The 13876-nt window shown below is 37.1% G+C and overlaps 1 protein-coding gene across 2 annotated transcripts in view; it reads left to right on the plus strand.

The window, feature by feature from the left end:
* The first annotated feature begins 7718 nt into the window (after positions 1 to 7718).
* LOC148032676 (sister chromatid cohesion protein PDS5 homolog A-like) overlaps positions 7719 to 13876 on the plus strand; it is a 33781-nt gene continuing 27623 nt past the window's right edge. For both annotated transcript variants that reach the window (XM_087683303.1, XM_087683304.1), the window contains exon 1: positions 7719 to 8161. In XM_087683303.1, the coding sequence (XP_087539429.1) occupies positions 8066 to 8161 (96 nt within the window). In that variant the 5' untranslated portion in view covers positions 7719 to 8065. The remainder of the gene's footprint in view (positions 8162 to 13876) is intronic.

Here is a 13876-nt window from a genome sequence, read left to right on the forward strand (position 1 = left end):
AAAATATAGAGAATGAGACTTGTACAAACCTTAAAGAGAAAATTGATCATACCTACAATAATGAAGATTATCATGTGTAGTTTTCTTGACAAAGGCCAAACATAATAGGCTATTCAATGACACTTGATAGCCAAGTACATCAAAACTACATACCTCTAGAATGTAATTGCACCGAAGTCAAGACACTTTTGACACATGTGCTCATAAGGTCAAGAAAGCCTTTAGCTTGATGGCTACATTATAAGACAACAAAGTTGTCATGAAAATGGGTATGGATTGGAGTTTTTGCACATGATGTCCATCTTGAGATGTTATTTCATGGATAGCCATGTACTTCAATGAATTAGAGCTTAAATAGTTGCTTTGGTAGGCCAAGAAGCATTGGATTGGAGGATGTTGTGTCCATGCATGCCCATACTTTAAGCATATTGAATGACCTCCAAGTTAGAAGTATTCTAAAAGGATGCCGTAAAGTAGCTCTTGTGAAGTTGAGGGAGGTTGAATACATAATCTTATTGCACACAAAACTTAATTGGCCTCATTGCCCTATTTATCATGTATGCAAAACCTTAATGCACATTCATCTTGCACAAGCAAGGACTAGAGATCATAAAGATGTAGGCAAACCATTGTGAAATAAGAGGCCAATGCAATAATAAATGCCAATGAAAGGAAGCCTTGAATATCATTGCAAAAAAATACCTTTCTTATTTGGTTAATGTGGCTAAAATTTCCAATTATCCAAGGCACACCACACTACATTGGTGGTAGTTTTTGAACTTTTTCTTTCAATAATCCATATCCATCCAATTTTCTCAAGCAAATAACTAAGGAAATTTATTTCATGTCAATCTGCTAGGCACCTAGCATTCCTTCATGGCTTTTACTATCAATAACCCCTCAATATAGAGTTCATAGATTCATCAATAATATCCCTCTCTTTGATGTTCCAACATATGAATTAAAGTCCACAATGTTTTGAAATCTCCATTCGTTGCACTTCTCATCATGCAATGATGGCCAGCATGGTTAGCAAGCTGTTGAAAAAAATCCCTCTCTTCAATGAATATTTATGATGTTTGAACATGTGAATTGCGATTCACTAGCTTCTAAAACCTCCATTACATAGTAGGTTGTACGCCCCAACAGCAACAATGGCCAACAAGGTTAGCAATAAATTCTCTTCTCTCTTCTTATCCCAACACTTGGACATTGGAAAGGAGAGAAAACCTTGAATCTTACATTTGTAATATCCTTGCATCGTCTAGTTGAGCATGTGGTGCACCAGTATTCAAACTTTATTACTGCACACTTTACCTTCTTAGACCCTCATCTTGAAGTGTCGTCCATGACCAAGAGCCTCAACTTTAGGCTCAAGCTTCGATGCTAGAAAAAAAGGCCATGACTTTGAGCTCTTGCATAGATGAACGTCACTACTTGTTACACCAAAACTCAACAAAGGCATTAGTTAAAAGTGCCATCTATAGGGTTATCAAGCACGACCAAAGCATTGTATATCCTCACAAATGATGGATTAGTCTAATTTCATTCCCATTAATAGTAATGCATAGTTTATAGAGAGAGATGCTTTTGTACTCATAGTGAGCCCATTGGGACAACTATTCTTCATTCTCCTTCATGGAGGAAAGATGACTAGAAATCATCTAAGAAACAAAGAAACTAAACAAACAATATACTTCTTTGCGAAACATGTAGTAGACAAAAAATTGTTGCATAAAACACAAGAAGTTTTTTTTAACATAAGTAAATTCTCTACAAAAGAAACAATGTTGCCTAATAGAATAGAAAAGATTTCTTTCGATGAGTGGAGATCAATATGAAAGGAATTGTCGTTGTATTCTAAAACTTGATTTGCCTTAGTTGTGTTCTAATAAATGATTTGCTTGATTGCATGATTGTGCTATAGTTGTGCTCTAAAGTCTAATTTTCATGACTATGTTATCATTCCTACACACAAATTTGATAGAGCATCTGTCTTCCATGTGAAGGGCTAGAGATAAAAAACATGTGAGATAATCAAGTCAAGAAAGCAAGCTAGTGCAACATCAAATATCAATAGTGAAAGGTAACCCATTATCGCACATTCACTATTCACGTGAAGAAAATAATCAAGTCAAGAAAGCAAGCTAGTGCAACATCAAATATCAATAGTGAAAGGTGACCGATTATTGCACATTCACTATTCACCTAAAGAAAACATGATCTTTGTACAACTCTTTCAACAATGTGTGTGTGCGTGTGCGCGCATGCATGCACGTGCACGTGTAAGAGTTAAAAAAATGTGTTCCTCCATGGGGAGAGTTCTCTCTAGGGTAAAGGGGCCAATAAAGCGCCCTCCAAAAGGAAAACACACCCCACCCCAATTGAGTTACAATTTTACAAGAAAGATGTGGCTTTTTTAGCCACTTAACAATATAATATGAATTTGTTAAAATCACAAATGCTAAAGTCAAACAATTGAGCCATGTAAAAATTTTTACATTTTAGATTTTGTAAAACCCCAAAGCAATGCATCCTCGAGTGTCACTCTATTGGCCCCTCACTGTCCCTCTTTTATGAACCTTTCATTTGTAACTAAGGCTATTTGATAAAAATATCAAAATATCCTAATATTTTTTCTTTGAGCTCTATATAATAAAAATAGTTTGACCATTAAAAAACATTTATACAACTCACTTGGAAATTTTTTTTATAATGGAGGAGTGTTAGATGACAATCTGTTGGCCCCTTTACCCTATATTTGTCACTAACAACACACCATACTTGTGGTTTTGGGAATATGATAAGAGAAAAAGAAAGTTTAAAAAAAAACATATATTTATTTTTGGAGGTTTGGGAACAATGTGTGATTCCCATGCGAGATCAGTCCTAAGTTCATTAAATTCATCGATTATAATATAGTATAGATGTCCACACATAGACGTGCACATTTGCATAGAGCTCTATATCTAGCGAGCCTTTGCTTCTTGCCCTAGCATTACTAAATGGTATTCGCTAATGCCATAATCATATATTTCATTGGGTGTAGAAAATAAGTTCTATAAATAACAAATTAAGAAAAATATTCATTGAGGTCAAAATGCAAAGTCCAAAATGAGCCCTATATTTAGGACTATAAGATACATACTAAATTAAGTCTAATAGAAGGGTTACGTAAACAACCAATCTAGTGGGTCGTATGGTAAACCGTCTATATAATGAAGTGGAGGAAAGTGAGAGAGTCTCAAATACAAAATAAAAAATAAAAAATCTCCTCCTCTTTGTGTGCTTAATGAGTGAGGATGAGACTACCACATATTGATGATGCCAAGTTATAATGAGTATTGCTAAGCTAACTAAGCTCCTTTGAATATGCATGAACATCTGATGCGACTACGTCTAATAACTATAGGCAATTTTCACTTCTATTATTTCACTCTTTGATTAGAGTTTACTTTCCATTAAGTGTCCCGATTTTGATGTGGGTTGTAAACACCTTAAACAATAGTAATGGACTTGTCACATGTACAACATTAAGCTTGCTTAAATCTAGTTTTGAATCCTGGCAAAAAAACTAGTTGCAAGGGCAATAATGTATACACAAGTAAAGCTTGCATTTGACACATAAATAAATTGACCAATGCATTGCAACAAAAAGTGGGTCCTTGTGACACGTGGTCTTACGAGTTGTTGAGAGTAATTGGGAATAATTGAGAAATTACAACTTGACTTCAATTGTCTCTTAAAAAAAGGGGGGATAAGATAAAGTACAATTACATAACAAATGATTAAGACACTAGTTTCGAGGCTTATGATGCATGATATTGATAATGTTGACCACAACTATCCCTTAGTGAGGTGGCAACAAAAAGGAGACACCTTGTGAGAGAACCACCATCCATATGCATGGGGAGTGTCATTATCCATCATAGTTTCTAACGTAAAACACGCAATGTAATGTAATGAGATGGGCCTTAGCAGGGTGACACTAAATGTATCATTACGCGCTTGCACTTATTGTATAGGTTAATAGAAAACTTGTCTTTGGTCTATCATAAAATACTACCATTCTTGAGAGTTTTAAATGCATAGATAAGTCATTTTTCTTAAAGAAAAAAAGAGAGAGATGAAAGTAATGGTCTTACTAGACCAACCAAAACCATTGGTGCTCATATAGCTTGGTTTTGAGCCCACTAAAAGTTAAAATCCTTGGTTACAATCACTTGCACCTTAAATAAAAGTATAGATAAATTAACAATAACAGTAATCGCAATAATATAAATAAACAATTAGTAGTAAAAAAAGCTATCATTACTAATACAATAGTACAAAGAAACAGAGTGTGAAAACTACTATTGCTAGTACAATAATATACATAGCAAGAAACCCATCTTTGGCCTATCATAAAACACCACCATTGTCGACAGTTTAAAACATATAGATAAGTCATTTTACTTATAAACAAAGAGAGAAATGAAAGTGATGTTTAACATTGCTAGGCCTACCAACATATTAGTGCTCATAAAACTTTGGTTTAGAGCCTAAAGTTAAAAGCATTGCTTCAATTAGTTTCATCTTGATGTTTCAAGATCAAAATGTAGACAATCTTTGCTCAACAATGCATTTCTCATCTTTCTCTCTCCTCTTTTCCCTCTTTGTTTCTAAATTTTTATTCATTCTCTCTCTCTCCCCCTTGAATTCCCTGTCTAATTCTCTCTCTCTCTTTCTCTGCCTTCTATTTTAGTTTATTTTTTCTCCTCTCCTGGTTCTCTCTCTCTCTCTCTCCCTGCTTTTCTTCTCTCTCTCTCTTCCCTTTTATTCTCCCCCCTCTCTCCTCTCTTTTCCTTCTCTCTCTCTCTCTCTCTCTCTCCTCTTTTTTCATTTTTCTTATTCTTCTCTCTTCATTCTCTTTTTAATTTTTTTTCTCTCTCTCTCCTCTCTTTCTCCTCTATTTTTAATTACATATCTCTCTCTTTTTAAATTTAATATTTCCTCTCTCTATAGTTCTCTTTACATGTTCCCTCTCTCTCTCTCTCTCTCTTTTCTCTCTCCTTATTCTTTCACTTTCTTTCCCCCTCCCCCTCGGTCTCTCTTAAAGTATGTAAATTTCATATTTTCCCTATATATAATTCTATTTTTATGTTTATATTCTCTCTCTTCTTTTCCTCTCTCTCTCCGTCCCCTTTTTCTTCTCCTTCCCTTTCTCCTAATTTTCATTTTTTTCTTCTTTCCCTCTCTCTCTTTTAAATTTTATATTTCTCTCTCTCTCTTTCCCCTCTCTCCTTCTCTCTCAAAAAATATTTAAATTAATATTTTTTCTCTTTTATCTTTTTTTCCATTTTTCTTCCTCTTTTCCTTCTTCTTCTTCTTCTTCTTCTTCTGTCTCTTTCTCTTTTCCTTCCCTCTTCTATTTTTTCCTTATTTTTTAAATTTCTCTTTAAATTTTTTCTTTCCTCTCTCTATAATTTTCTACTTGTGTTCAAATCCTCTCTCTCCTTTTCTTTTCTCTATCTCTCCCCCCTTTCTTCTCCCCTCTCTTTCCTTTTTTCTTTCCTCTCTCTCTCTCTCTCTCTCTTAAATTTTATATTTTCTCTCTATAATTCTCGTTCTCTTTGTTCCCCCCCCCCCTCTCTTATTTCTTTTTTGATCTTTGTATATTTCTCTCGGTTTCTCTCTCTCTCTCTCTCTCTCTCTCTCTCTCTTTCAAGTTTTTTTCTCTTACTCTCTTTTCTCTGTATATATTTTTTATTCTCTCTCTATTTTTCTATTTTCTCTCTTTCCCTTTCTCTCCCCCTATTTTCTCTCTCTTTCAAATTATATATTTCCTCTCTGTCTCTCTCTCTGAGTCAAAACTATATAAAAAAGATTTAATTAAAAAAAGACTATTCTCTTTTCTCTTTTCCCCCTCTCTTTGTCTTTTTCTATTTCTTCTTATTTTTTTAATCCTTCTCCTTTATTCTTATTCTTCTTCTATCTCCCTCTTAAAGTGTGTGAATAACTATGTCAAATAACTTTAAATTAAATTTTAAAAAAATATTTAATTAAAAAAAGTTAATCTAACACACACACACAGAACATAGGCCTTACACATGAGAGAGAGGGGGGAGGGGAAGAATAAAAATATTTAATAAAAAAAAGATATTTTCTCTTTCCCCCCTTCTCTCTCCGTCTTCTTCTTTTTATCATTCTTCTTCTCTCTCTCTCTCAAAGTGTGTGGAGAACTATGTTAAAAAAACTTTGAATTTAAAAAAGTTTTAATTTTTAATTAAAAAAATTAAATTAAAAAGTTTAATCAGAGAGAGAGAGAGAGAGAGAGAGAGAGAGAGAGAGAGAGAGAGAGAGAGGATTGATTTAATTAAAAAGGGGAGGGGAAAAGAAAGAGAGAGATTATAAGTAAGAGAGAGGGGAGGGCGAAGAGAAAATGAGAGATTACACGTGAAAAAGAGGGGAAGAGAGGGGGTTTTGATTGAAAAAGGGATAGGTTCGGGAAGCCCTCTGGAGGTTAGGGGGCTTTCCAAACCTACAACGAAAATAATATAGTAGTAAGAAGTAAGATAAAGAAACAACTAGTATAAAATTACTATAATTAATAATACAATAATAAAATGAAACAATGAGTGTAAAAAATTCATATTATTAATATAATATTAACATGATGAAAAAAACTAATGTTAAAATAATTACTACTAATGTAATGATATAAAGAAAGAAAAAGAAAATTGCTATTGATACTAATACAAAATATAAAGAGACTATATGTATATATTACTAATATAAATATAATACAAATATAACAAATTATTAATACTAATAATGTTGTTAAAAGTTCTTTTTTTCTTGAACTCCCTAAAAAAGAATTACTGCTATAAACATAACAAAATTATTGATACTAATATAATAATGTAAAGAAAGAATGAACTCCCTTGAAAAGAATTACTACTATGAATACAACAAAATTATCGATACTAATATAATAATAATGTTGTAAAGAGCCAGTGACACGAAACTCTCTAGACTAGTGCACAAAAAACCCTTTAAGTTTTTAGTGTTGTTAAAATTTCTTTTGTTTTCCCTTAAACTCTCTTGAAAAAAATTACTACTATAAATATATCAAAATTACTCACTAATATAATGATGTAAAGAAAGAACTAGTGTAAAGAGCCTCTGACGAGAAAGACTCTAGGCTAGTCCACAAAAAACCTTTTAAAGTTTTCAATGCTGCTAATTTTTCTTCCCCGCCCCCCCTTGAACTCCCTTTGAAAAAATTACTACTACAAATATAAACAAATTTACTCATATTAATTAATATAATGATGTAAATAAAGAACTAGTGTAAAGAGCCAGTGACGGGGAACTCTCTAGGCTAGTGTACAAAAAACCTTTTAAAGTTTTCAATGTTACTAAATTACAATTATTAACAAAATTACCCCCCTTGAACTTTGAAAAAAATTACTACTACAATTATTAACAAAATTACCTATATTAATTAATATAATGATGCTAATTTTTCTTGTTTTTCCTTGAACTCCCTCGAAAAAAATTACTATTACAAATATAAACAAAATTACTCATATTAATTAATATAATAATGATGCAACGAAAGAACCAGTGTGAAGAGCCCGTGACGGGAAACTCTGTAGGGGCTAGTGCACCAAAAAAGCCTTTTAAAGTTTTCAATGTTGCTAATTTCCTATTTTTTTTTTTCCTTGAACTCCCGTCGCACGCTCGCTCGCTGGCTCTCAGTTTCCCTCTCCTTCGTCCAGAAAGAAAGATTTTGAGTCACCTTGGAGTTTTAGGGTTTAGCAGACGAAGGAAGGACGACCAAGGTGCTCTTGCTCCCCCCCTTCCCTCGACATCGAAGCGTTCTCCTCCCCTCGCACCTTTCCAAATTTAGCTCCGAGACAAAACCCAGCTTCGCTCAACCCTAATTTTGAAGTTCTCCCCCCCCCCCCAAGAAGACCAAAGAATTCCCGCCATGGTGGAATTAAGCTATCCCGGCTCGCTTGGCTAGTCCTCTCTGCCTTTTTGAACTCAAGCGTGATCGAGAAGAAACCCGTCTTCAGACATGGCGCAGGGGAAGAGTATTGAGGCGCAGCTCGTGACCCTCGGGAAGCGTTTGGCCGAGTCTGGGACATCTAAGAGTCTCCTTTCCAAGCTATCGGTGGTTCTTCATATCCCTCTTTGTGCACAAGCATTTGCTTTTTTCTCAATTGCTGATGTAATATATCAGGCTCACGATTGCCCTTCTAGTCGAGTTAGGTGAGAAGGTTACAAGGTGTATACAGCAAAGGCTCGAATTTTTAAATTCCTTCTTTTGCCATCTCCCCTAGCTATTCACTCTACAAACTAGCAAGTATTGTGCGTAGAGAACCAAGAGAGCACCGAAAGAACGTCTCAAAGCCAACTTGTCATGACAACCACATCGTAGAATTTTCCTGGTAGACTCATTACTTGTGTAAGAGTTTGTGGGTATGATATTATTGATGCTTCACACAGCAGCTTCCAGAGGGGAGGCACAACCCCTATGACTAGAATTATTACATTAGTAGCTGGAAAAAGAACAGCTTTCTTAGCAGCAGTTGAATTTCGGCATAAGACTCGTCCTGTTGCAGAGTCTTACAAACATGGAACAAGCTACACAGTTTTCTGGTCAATTACATATTGCGAAGATATGTTTACAGAACTGGTTCTTTCTACTCTCTTGGTTTGGTGGAATTTCAAGGGAACTTGGGTCTCTGATGGGTCAGCCTCCACGTTTTTGTTGTGTGCATTGGACTAGCCTTTCCAATCGGCCTGTGTTTCTGGTCAAAAGATTCTGATCGAGTATTAACCACATGGCTGTCTTCATAGTTTATAAATTAGACACTACGAATCTTAACAGTAGCCCACTATGGATGGCAGGTTGAGTTTCTGTGCATAATGGGAGAGGCTACGACACACTTTCTAGCCATGGGCTTGTACTAATTTAACTCAGCATCATGCTTGGGTTGATAGCACATTGCGAGAGAGCCTTCACTAACATAATGTGTGTGCCAATAGATCAGCATGCAATAGTTGGCGGCTGATTGAACACAATGCTAACAATATAAACATCTCATATCAGAGGACTTATCTCACATATTTATACACATTAGAATTTAAGTCATCACTTGTCTAAATTACTAAACAAACTCTTTTATGTTGAGCAAGCCTTGGATTTGCAAAAGCGGCACTAAAATGTGGCAAGGGTTATGAAAGTGCAAAGTGTCTAGATGAAGCACATGATAGATGTGTACACATGCCTAGTCCAACTATCAATGGATTACCATCAAGTTAGCATTCCCCAACATATCGTTTGAGTGCAAAGAGCAAGATAGTAGATATGTAGAATGGCTTGGATTTTTGGTTAGAATTTGTTCCCCACATGGTGTATGCATGTGACATGGTTGGTAAATGGCTGAAATGCACCTAGGTACGACATTGCCTATATAAGGATGATTTTCAAACTAGCCAAGACAAGTAGTATGTCTTGATGCGAAATCGTGTTGACATAGTAAGATGAGATGATGTGGCAAGTTGAGCTAGAATTATGTCAAATAGTAGGTTAGCTAAGCCAAGAGAGAGGTTGGAGTAGGTTAGACTATGACAATGTTCACAATCTCTTAAAATTAGATGGCTTTACAACTTGAGGCATTATTTATTAGTTGATAGTAGTCTTTAGCTATGGCAACAATGGAGTATAGAGCAACTAAGAGAGTGTGTAGATCAAGGCTAGCAAGAGAGAGTGGTTGGTTGGTGGGTTGATTATGGGTTCAAACAACTATTTGCTCTAGATTGGGTAGGAAGGTGTTCTTTGAGAATTCGAAGACATGGTTACATAGGATTGCACACAAGCATGCGTTTGGTATATATATACATATTATTGCATGGAACATGCTGATTATCCTCTTTTGAGTCATGCATTTAGGAAATGAGCGTCTTACAGTGGGTATTAGAGCCAACTCAATAACCAATGAAGTAGCAAAAGCAATCATATTTAGAGGATTCCAAATTTCTTCATTATTCTCTATCATAGTAGCTCAAGGCTTTCTTCTTTGTAAAGTTGTCACATTGAGAGCTCGTGTGTTGCAATTGGAGGTGTCACATGTAGAGGTCATAGTTACTAGGAATGGGGAACGGAAACGGGAATCCCCTCGGAATGGGGGGAATGCCTAAAGGTAGTTAGGAGAGAACAACACAAACACACACACACACACACACACACACATATATATATATATATATATATATATATATATAGAGAGAGAGAGAGAGAGAGAGAGAGAGAGAGAGAGAGAGAGAGAGAGAGAGAGAACACTTAAGTCTTAGAATCTAGAGAGGGATTATATCAACCATAATTCGTGAAATTAGAGACATAATAATCACGTTTCAATAATAATAAAGATTCAAAACATTGTAATCAGCAATGGATTGTTGCATTCACGATTAGACACTGTAATCAACAATGTTGCATAAGTCCAACAATTGTGCATTGCAAAGACACAAAATATGCACTGAACTTTAAAGTCTAAAGATCCAAGTTACAAGAGCTCCAATTTCCAAGTCAAGATTCTAAAGTTCCAAAAGGCTAGCGGCTAAGTGCTCTGATTCATGGAAGATGGCTCCATTGTGCTTGAATGCTCATCCTGTTGAATATCTTGCCCATCACCATCACCATCATCATCATCATTATCGTCATATTTTTCCCAACGTATAAAAGAATCAGTCTCTGCAACTGATGTACGAGCTAGCAATTGAAGATTGGAGCTCACATAAACTAGGTCATTCGTCCACATTGTACCAAGGTGATTTCTCTTCTTTGAGTGAATGTAATTGAATGAGCTCCATAGTTGCTCTAAACAAGAAGAGCTAATTGCTTGGCTAAGAATACGAATAGCCAAACTCTGCAACTCTGGAGCTTTTACCTTATAGTCCTCCCACCATAAAGCAGCCCTAATATTTGTGCTGTCCTCTAGTGCATTCTTTGTACCAAACATCCCTAATGTTTGCTGATACACAGAGAGCTGATTTTTAATTTTGCGTTGCATTTTACGGCTAGGATAAAGCCTTGCAAGCAATGTGTTCCAAGCCTTGACCACCTCAAGGTCTCTTTTTTGCATCTTTCCTTGAAACTCAGGATCAAGCACATATGGTGCAGCATGCATAGGAGAGTCATACTCATTCCATCTGCTGATGCATAACTCCTTGATCTGCTCATACCTGTCTGCATTGGTTCCAAACTCTCCAACCTCTCAATCATGCAATCCATAACTTCATAGAGCTTCCCAATGTATGGATCCATGCCATCTGCAAGCCTCAACATGTGCATAATAGGATCAACCATTTGGTTGATGCGATTCACCTCATCCCAAAAATCTCTATCAGATATATATGCATTACATAACACATCAGTAGTAGTGGCAACCCCAGTCCAATTTTCATACTCATCACTAGCAAATAGCTCCCTAATTATACCTTTGTAATAGTGCAATTGACCAAGTATAAGAAAGTTATATGCAAATCGTGTATATGAGTATTTGAGAAGTTCTTTGCCACTTCTCTTGCAAAACTCAGCATGCAAGTACTGATGATTACATATAAATGTGATAATCTTGTTGCCTTTCGCAATAAGAGATGCAATTCATGGCAAGTCCCCAATATCCTTCAACAAGTTATCCAAGCAATGTGCCATGCATGGACTAAAGGTGATATGTGGATACATTGCCATTAAAATGTTTCCTGCTACCCTGTTTGTAGGTTCACCATTTGCCATAAACTGCACTACATTTTTTGTCCCAATAGCTTGCACTACCTCACACCACTTGGATGCTAATACATCTGCACTCTTTCTAGTCTTTGAAGCATCATGACTATCAATGAAGTATACATCCCCACGAGAATATGCGACAACACCATGTATGGACCTATGGTGTGTGTAACTCCATCCATCTGCTATCACTGTCACTCCATTTCTTACCCATTGATTGCAAATATTTGCTGTTGCAATCTCTATGGTTGCTTTCTCCTTCTAAAACAATGTAGTCCTGATAGTTTCTGATGAAGGGGGCTTATACATGGGTCCATACTTTGCAATCTTTGTCACCATATTCAAAAAATAAGGTGACTTGGGCTGATTTGAATGCAATATGGTCATGGTAAAAAAAGTGTGCCACTGTTGTATTTGTTCTCTTTTTTCTTTGGTTCCCATGAAGTGTGCAATGAACTTTGTCTAACATCACGACTTGTCGCCACTGATGGCCCATGAGAAGGCTGTGTAGCCACTAATCTTGGTGGTCTTTTGCATGAAGCACTATGCCCTATTGGCCTTGGAGTCCATGTTGTTGGATCCACTGCTATATTTGGCGTCCTCTTGGCATGTGAATTCCCCATAGAAGTGGCTATGTGGTCAAGTAACTCCTGCCTTTTCTTAATTGATACATTGGTGGAAAAATGCAGCTCATTCCCTTCCTCGTGTAGAAGATGGGCTCTCACTTTATCAGTCCCACTAGTGTGAGCATAAGAGCAAAGTTTGCATTTCTAAGGGCGAGCCCCTCCTCCTCTCAATGGCACCCTTGCATCTACCTCATCCCACCATGACCAAGTAGTGCTTCGACTTCGTCCAGTTGTTGATGAAGTACTTGCTAAGGATGATGAAGATCCCATAGACGTCAATGCTGCCATCTATATAGAAGTGACAAAGAATTAATAAACTTCAATGAAATTGCAGAAATTTGCATCCAAATTTTTAATATCTATGTGTCAAAGTTCAATGAAATTGTAGAAATTTCAACTAAAATTTCAACACGAGTATCGAGATTCCTTGGATCTCACCTAATTGCGAGCGGGAGTCAGGCCAGGCAAGTAGGAGAGGTGGGTTGCACGCCAGGTAGGCAGGAGAGGCAGGGCCCAGGCAAGGCAGGTGTGACAGGCGGAGTAGGCGGGAGAAGCGGGAGCAAGTGGTCGACACAAGTGGGGCATACGGGAGTAGTGGGAGCAGGTGAGAGTAGCGGGCGACATAGGTAGGGTAGGCGAGAGTAGGCGAGTGACACAGGCAACACAGGCAGGGCGATTGCGTAATGTAGGTGACAGAGGCGAGAGGCATGGGAGAGATGAGAGGCGCAGGAGAGGCGGGAGAGCCGGCGAGCCAGCGAATCGATCTTAAAAAAGAAAAAACAGCTGCAAGAATGGCTGTTCCAAATAGGAAATGACCTTGGAACGGTCAGGGTTGGTCAGGGAATGGGAGGAAATGGGATAGGGAACGAGTTGGAACGTTCTGTCAGCGTTTCTTGGGCTGGAACTTCCCGAAACGCATTAATCCGTTCCTATGTGCCGGAACGGGCATTCCCCGTCTCTATGGTAGAGGTGTTGATGCTTCACCAAGAACTCATTTTTCCATATGTCTTGAGCACTTGGGACCATTCAAATTTGGTGGATGAAAACTTCAATGCTTGCTATACATGTTGATCTTGACATTATCTTGAGGATGCCTAGTACCAAGAGGGAAAACATAACTCGATTGGTTAAAGGTTCCTTCCCCATTGAGCATGTATGGATTAGGTTTTGGTGAATAGGAGTGCGCTTCTACTTAGTCTCATGTTTCAACACCTCATGTACTTTCTCCATTTTCCTTGATTGAGGGCCAACTAGGGCTCTGAGTATCCCCTAACTTCCAAGCAACACTGAACCATGGGGAGTACACACCTTTAGTGGGTCATTGAATCTCCCTTATGAAGAAGGGATAAGCAAGGATTGCACAAAAACTTAGCATGTTGAAGCAACAATAAGAGGCAAGGGAAGCTCGTATGCACTTGAGTGAATACGATCGTTAGTACCCTTGCCTTCATGTGGCAAAGGGAAG

Source organism: Lygodium microphyllum, chromosome 8, assembly GCF_053477565.2.
Source record: "Lygodium microphyllum isolate KBCC chromosome 8, Lygodium_microphyllum_v1.1.10, whole genome shotgun sequence".
Taxonomy (NCBI): domain Eukaryota; kingdom Viridiplantae; phylum Streptophyta; class Polypodiopsida; order Schizaeales; family Lygodiaceae; genus Lygodium; species Lygodium microphyllum.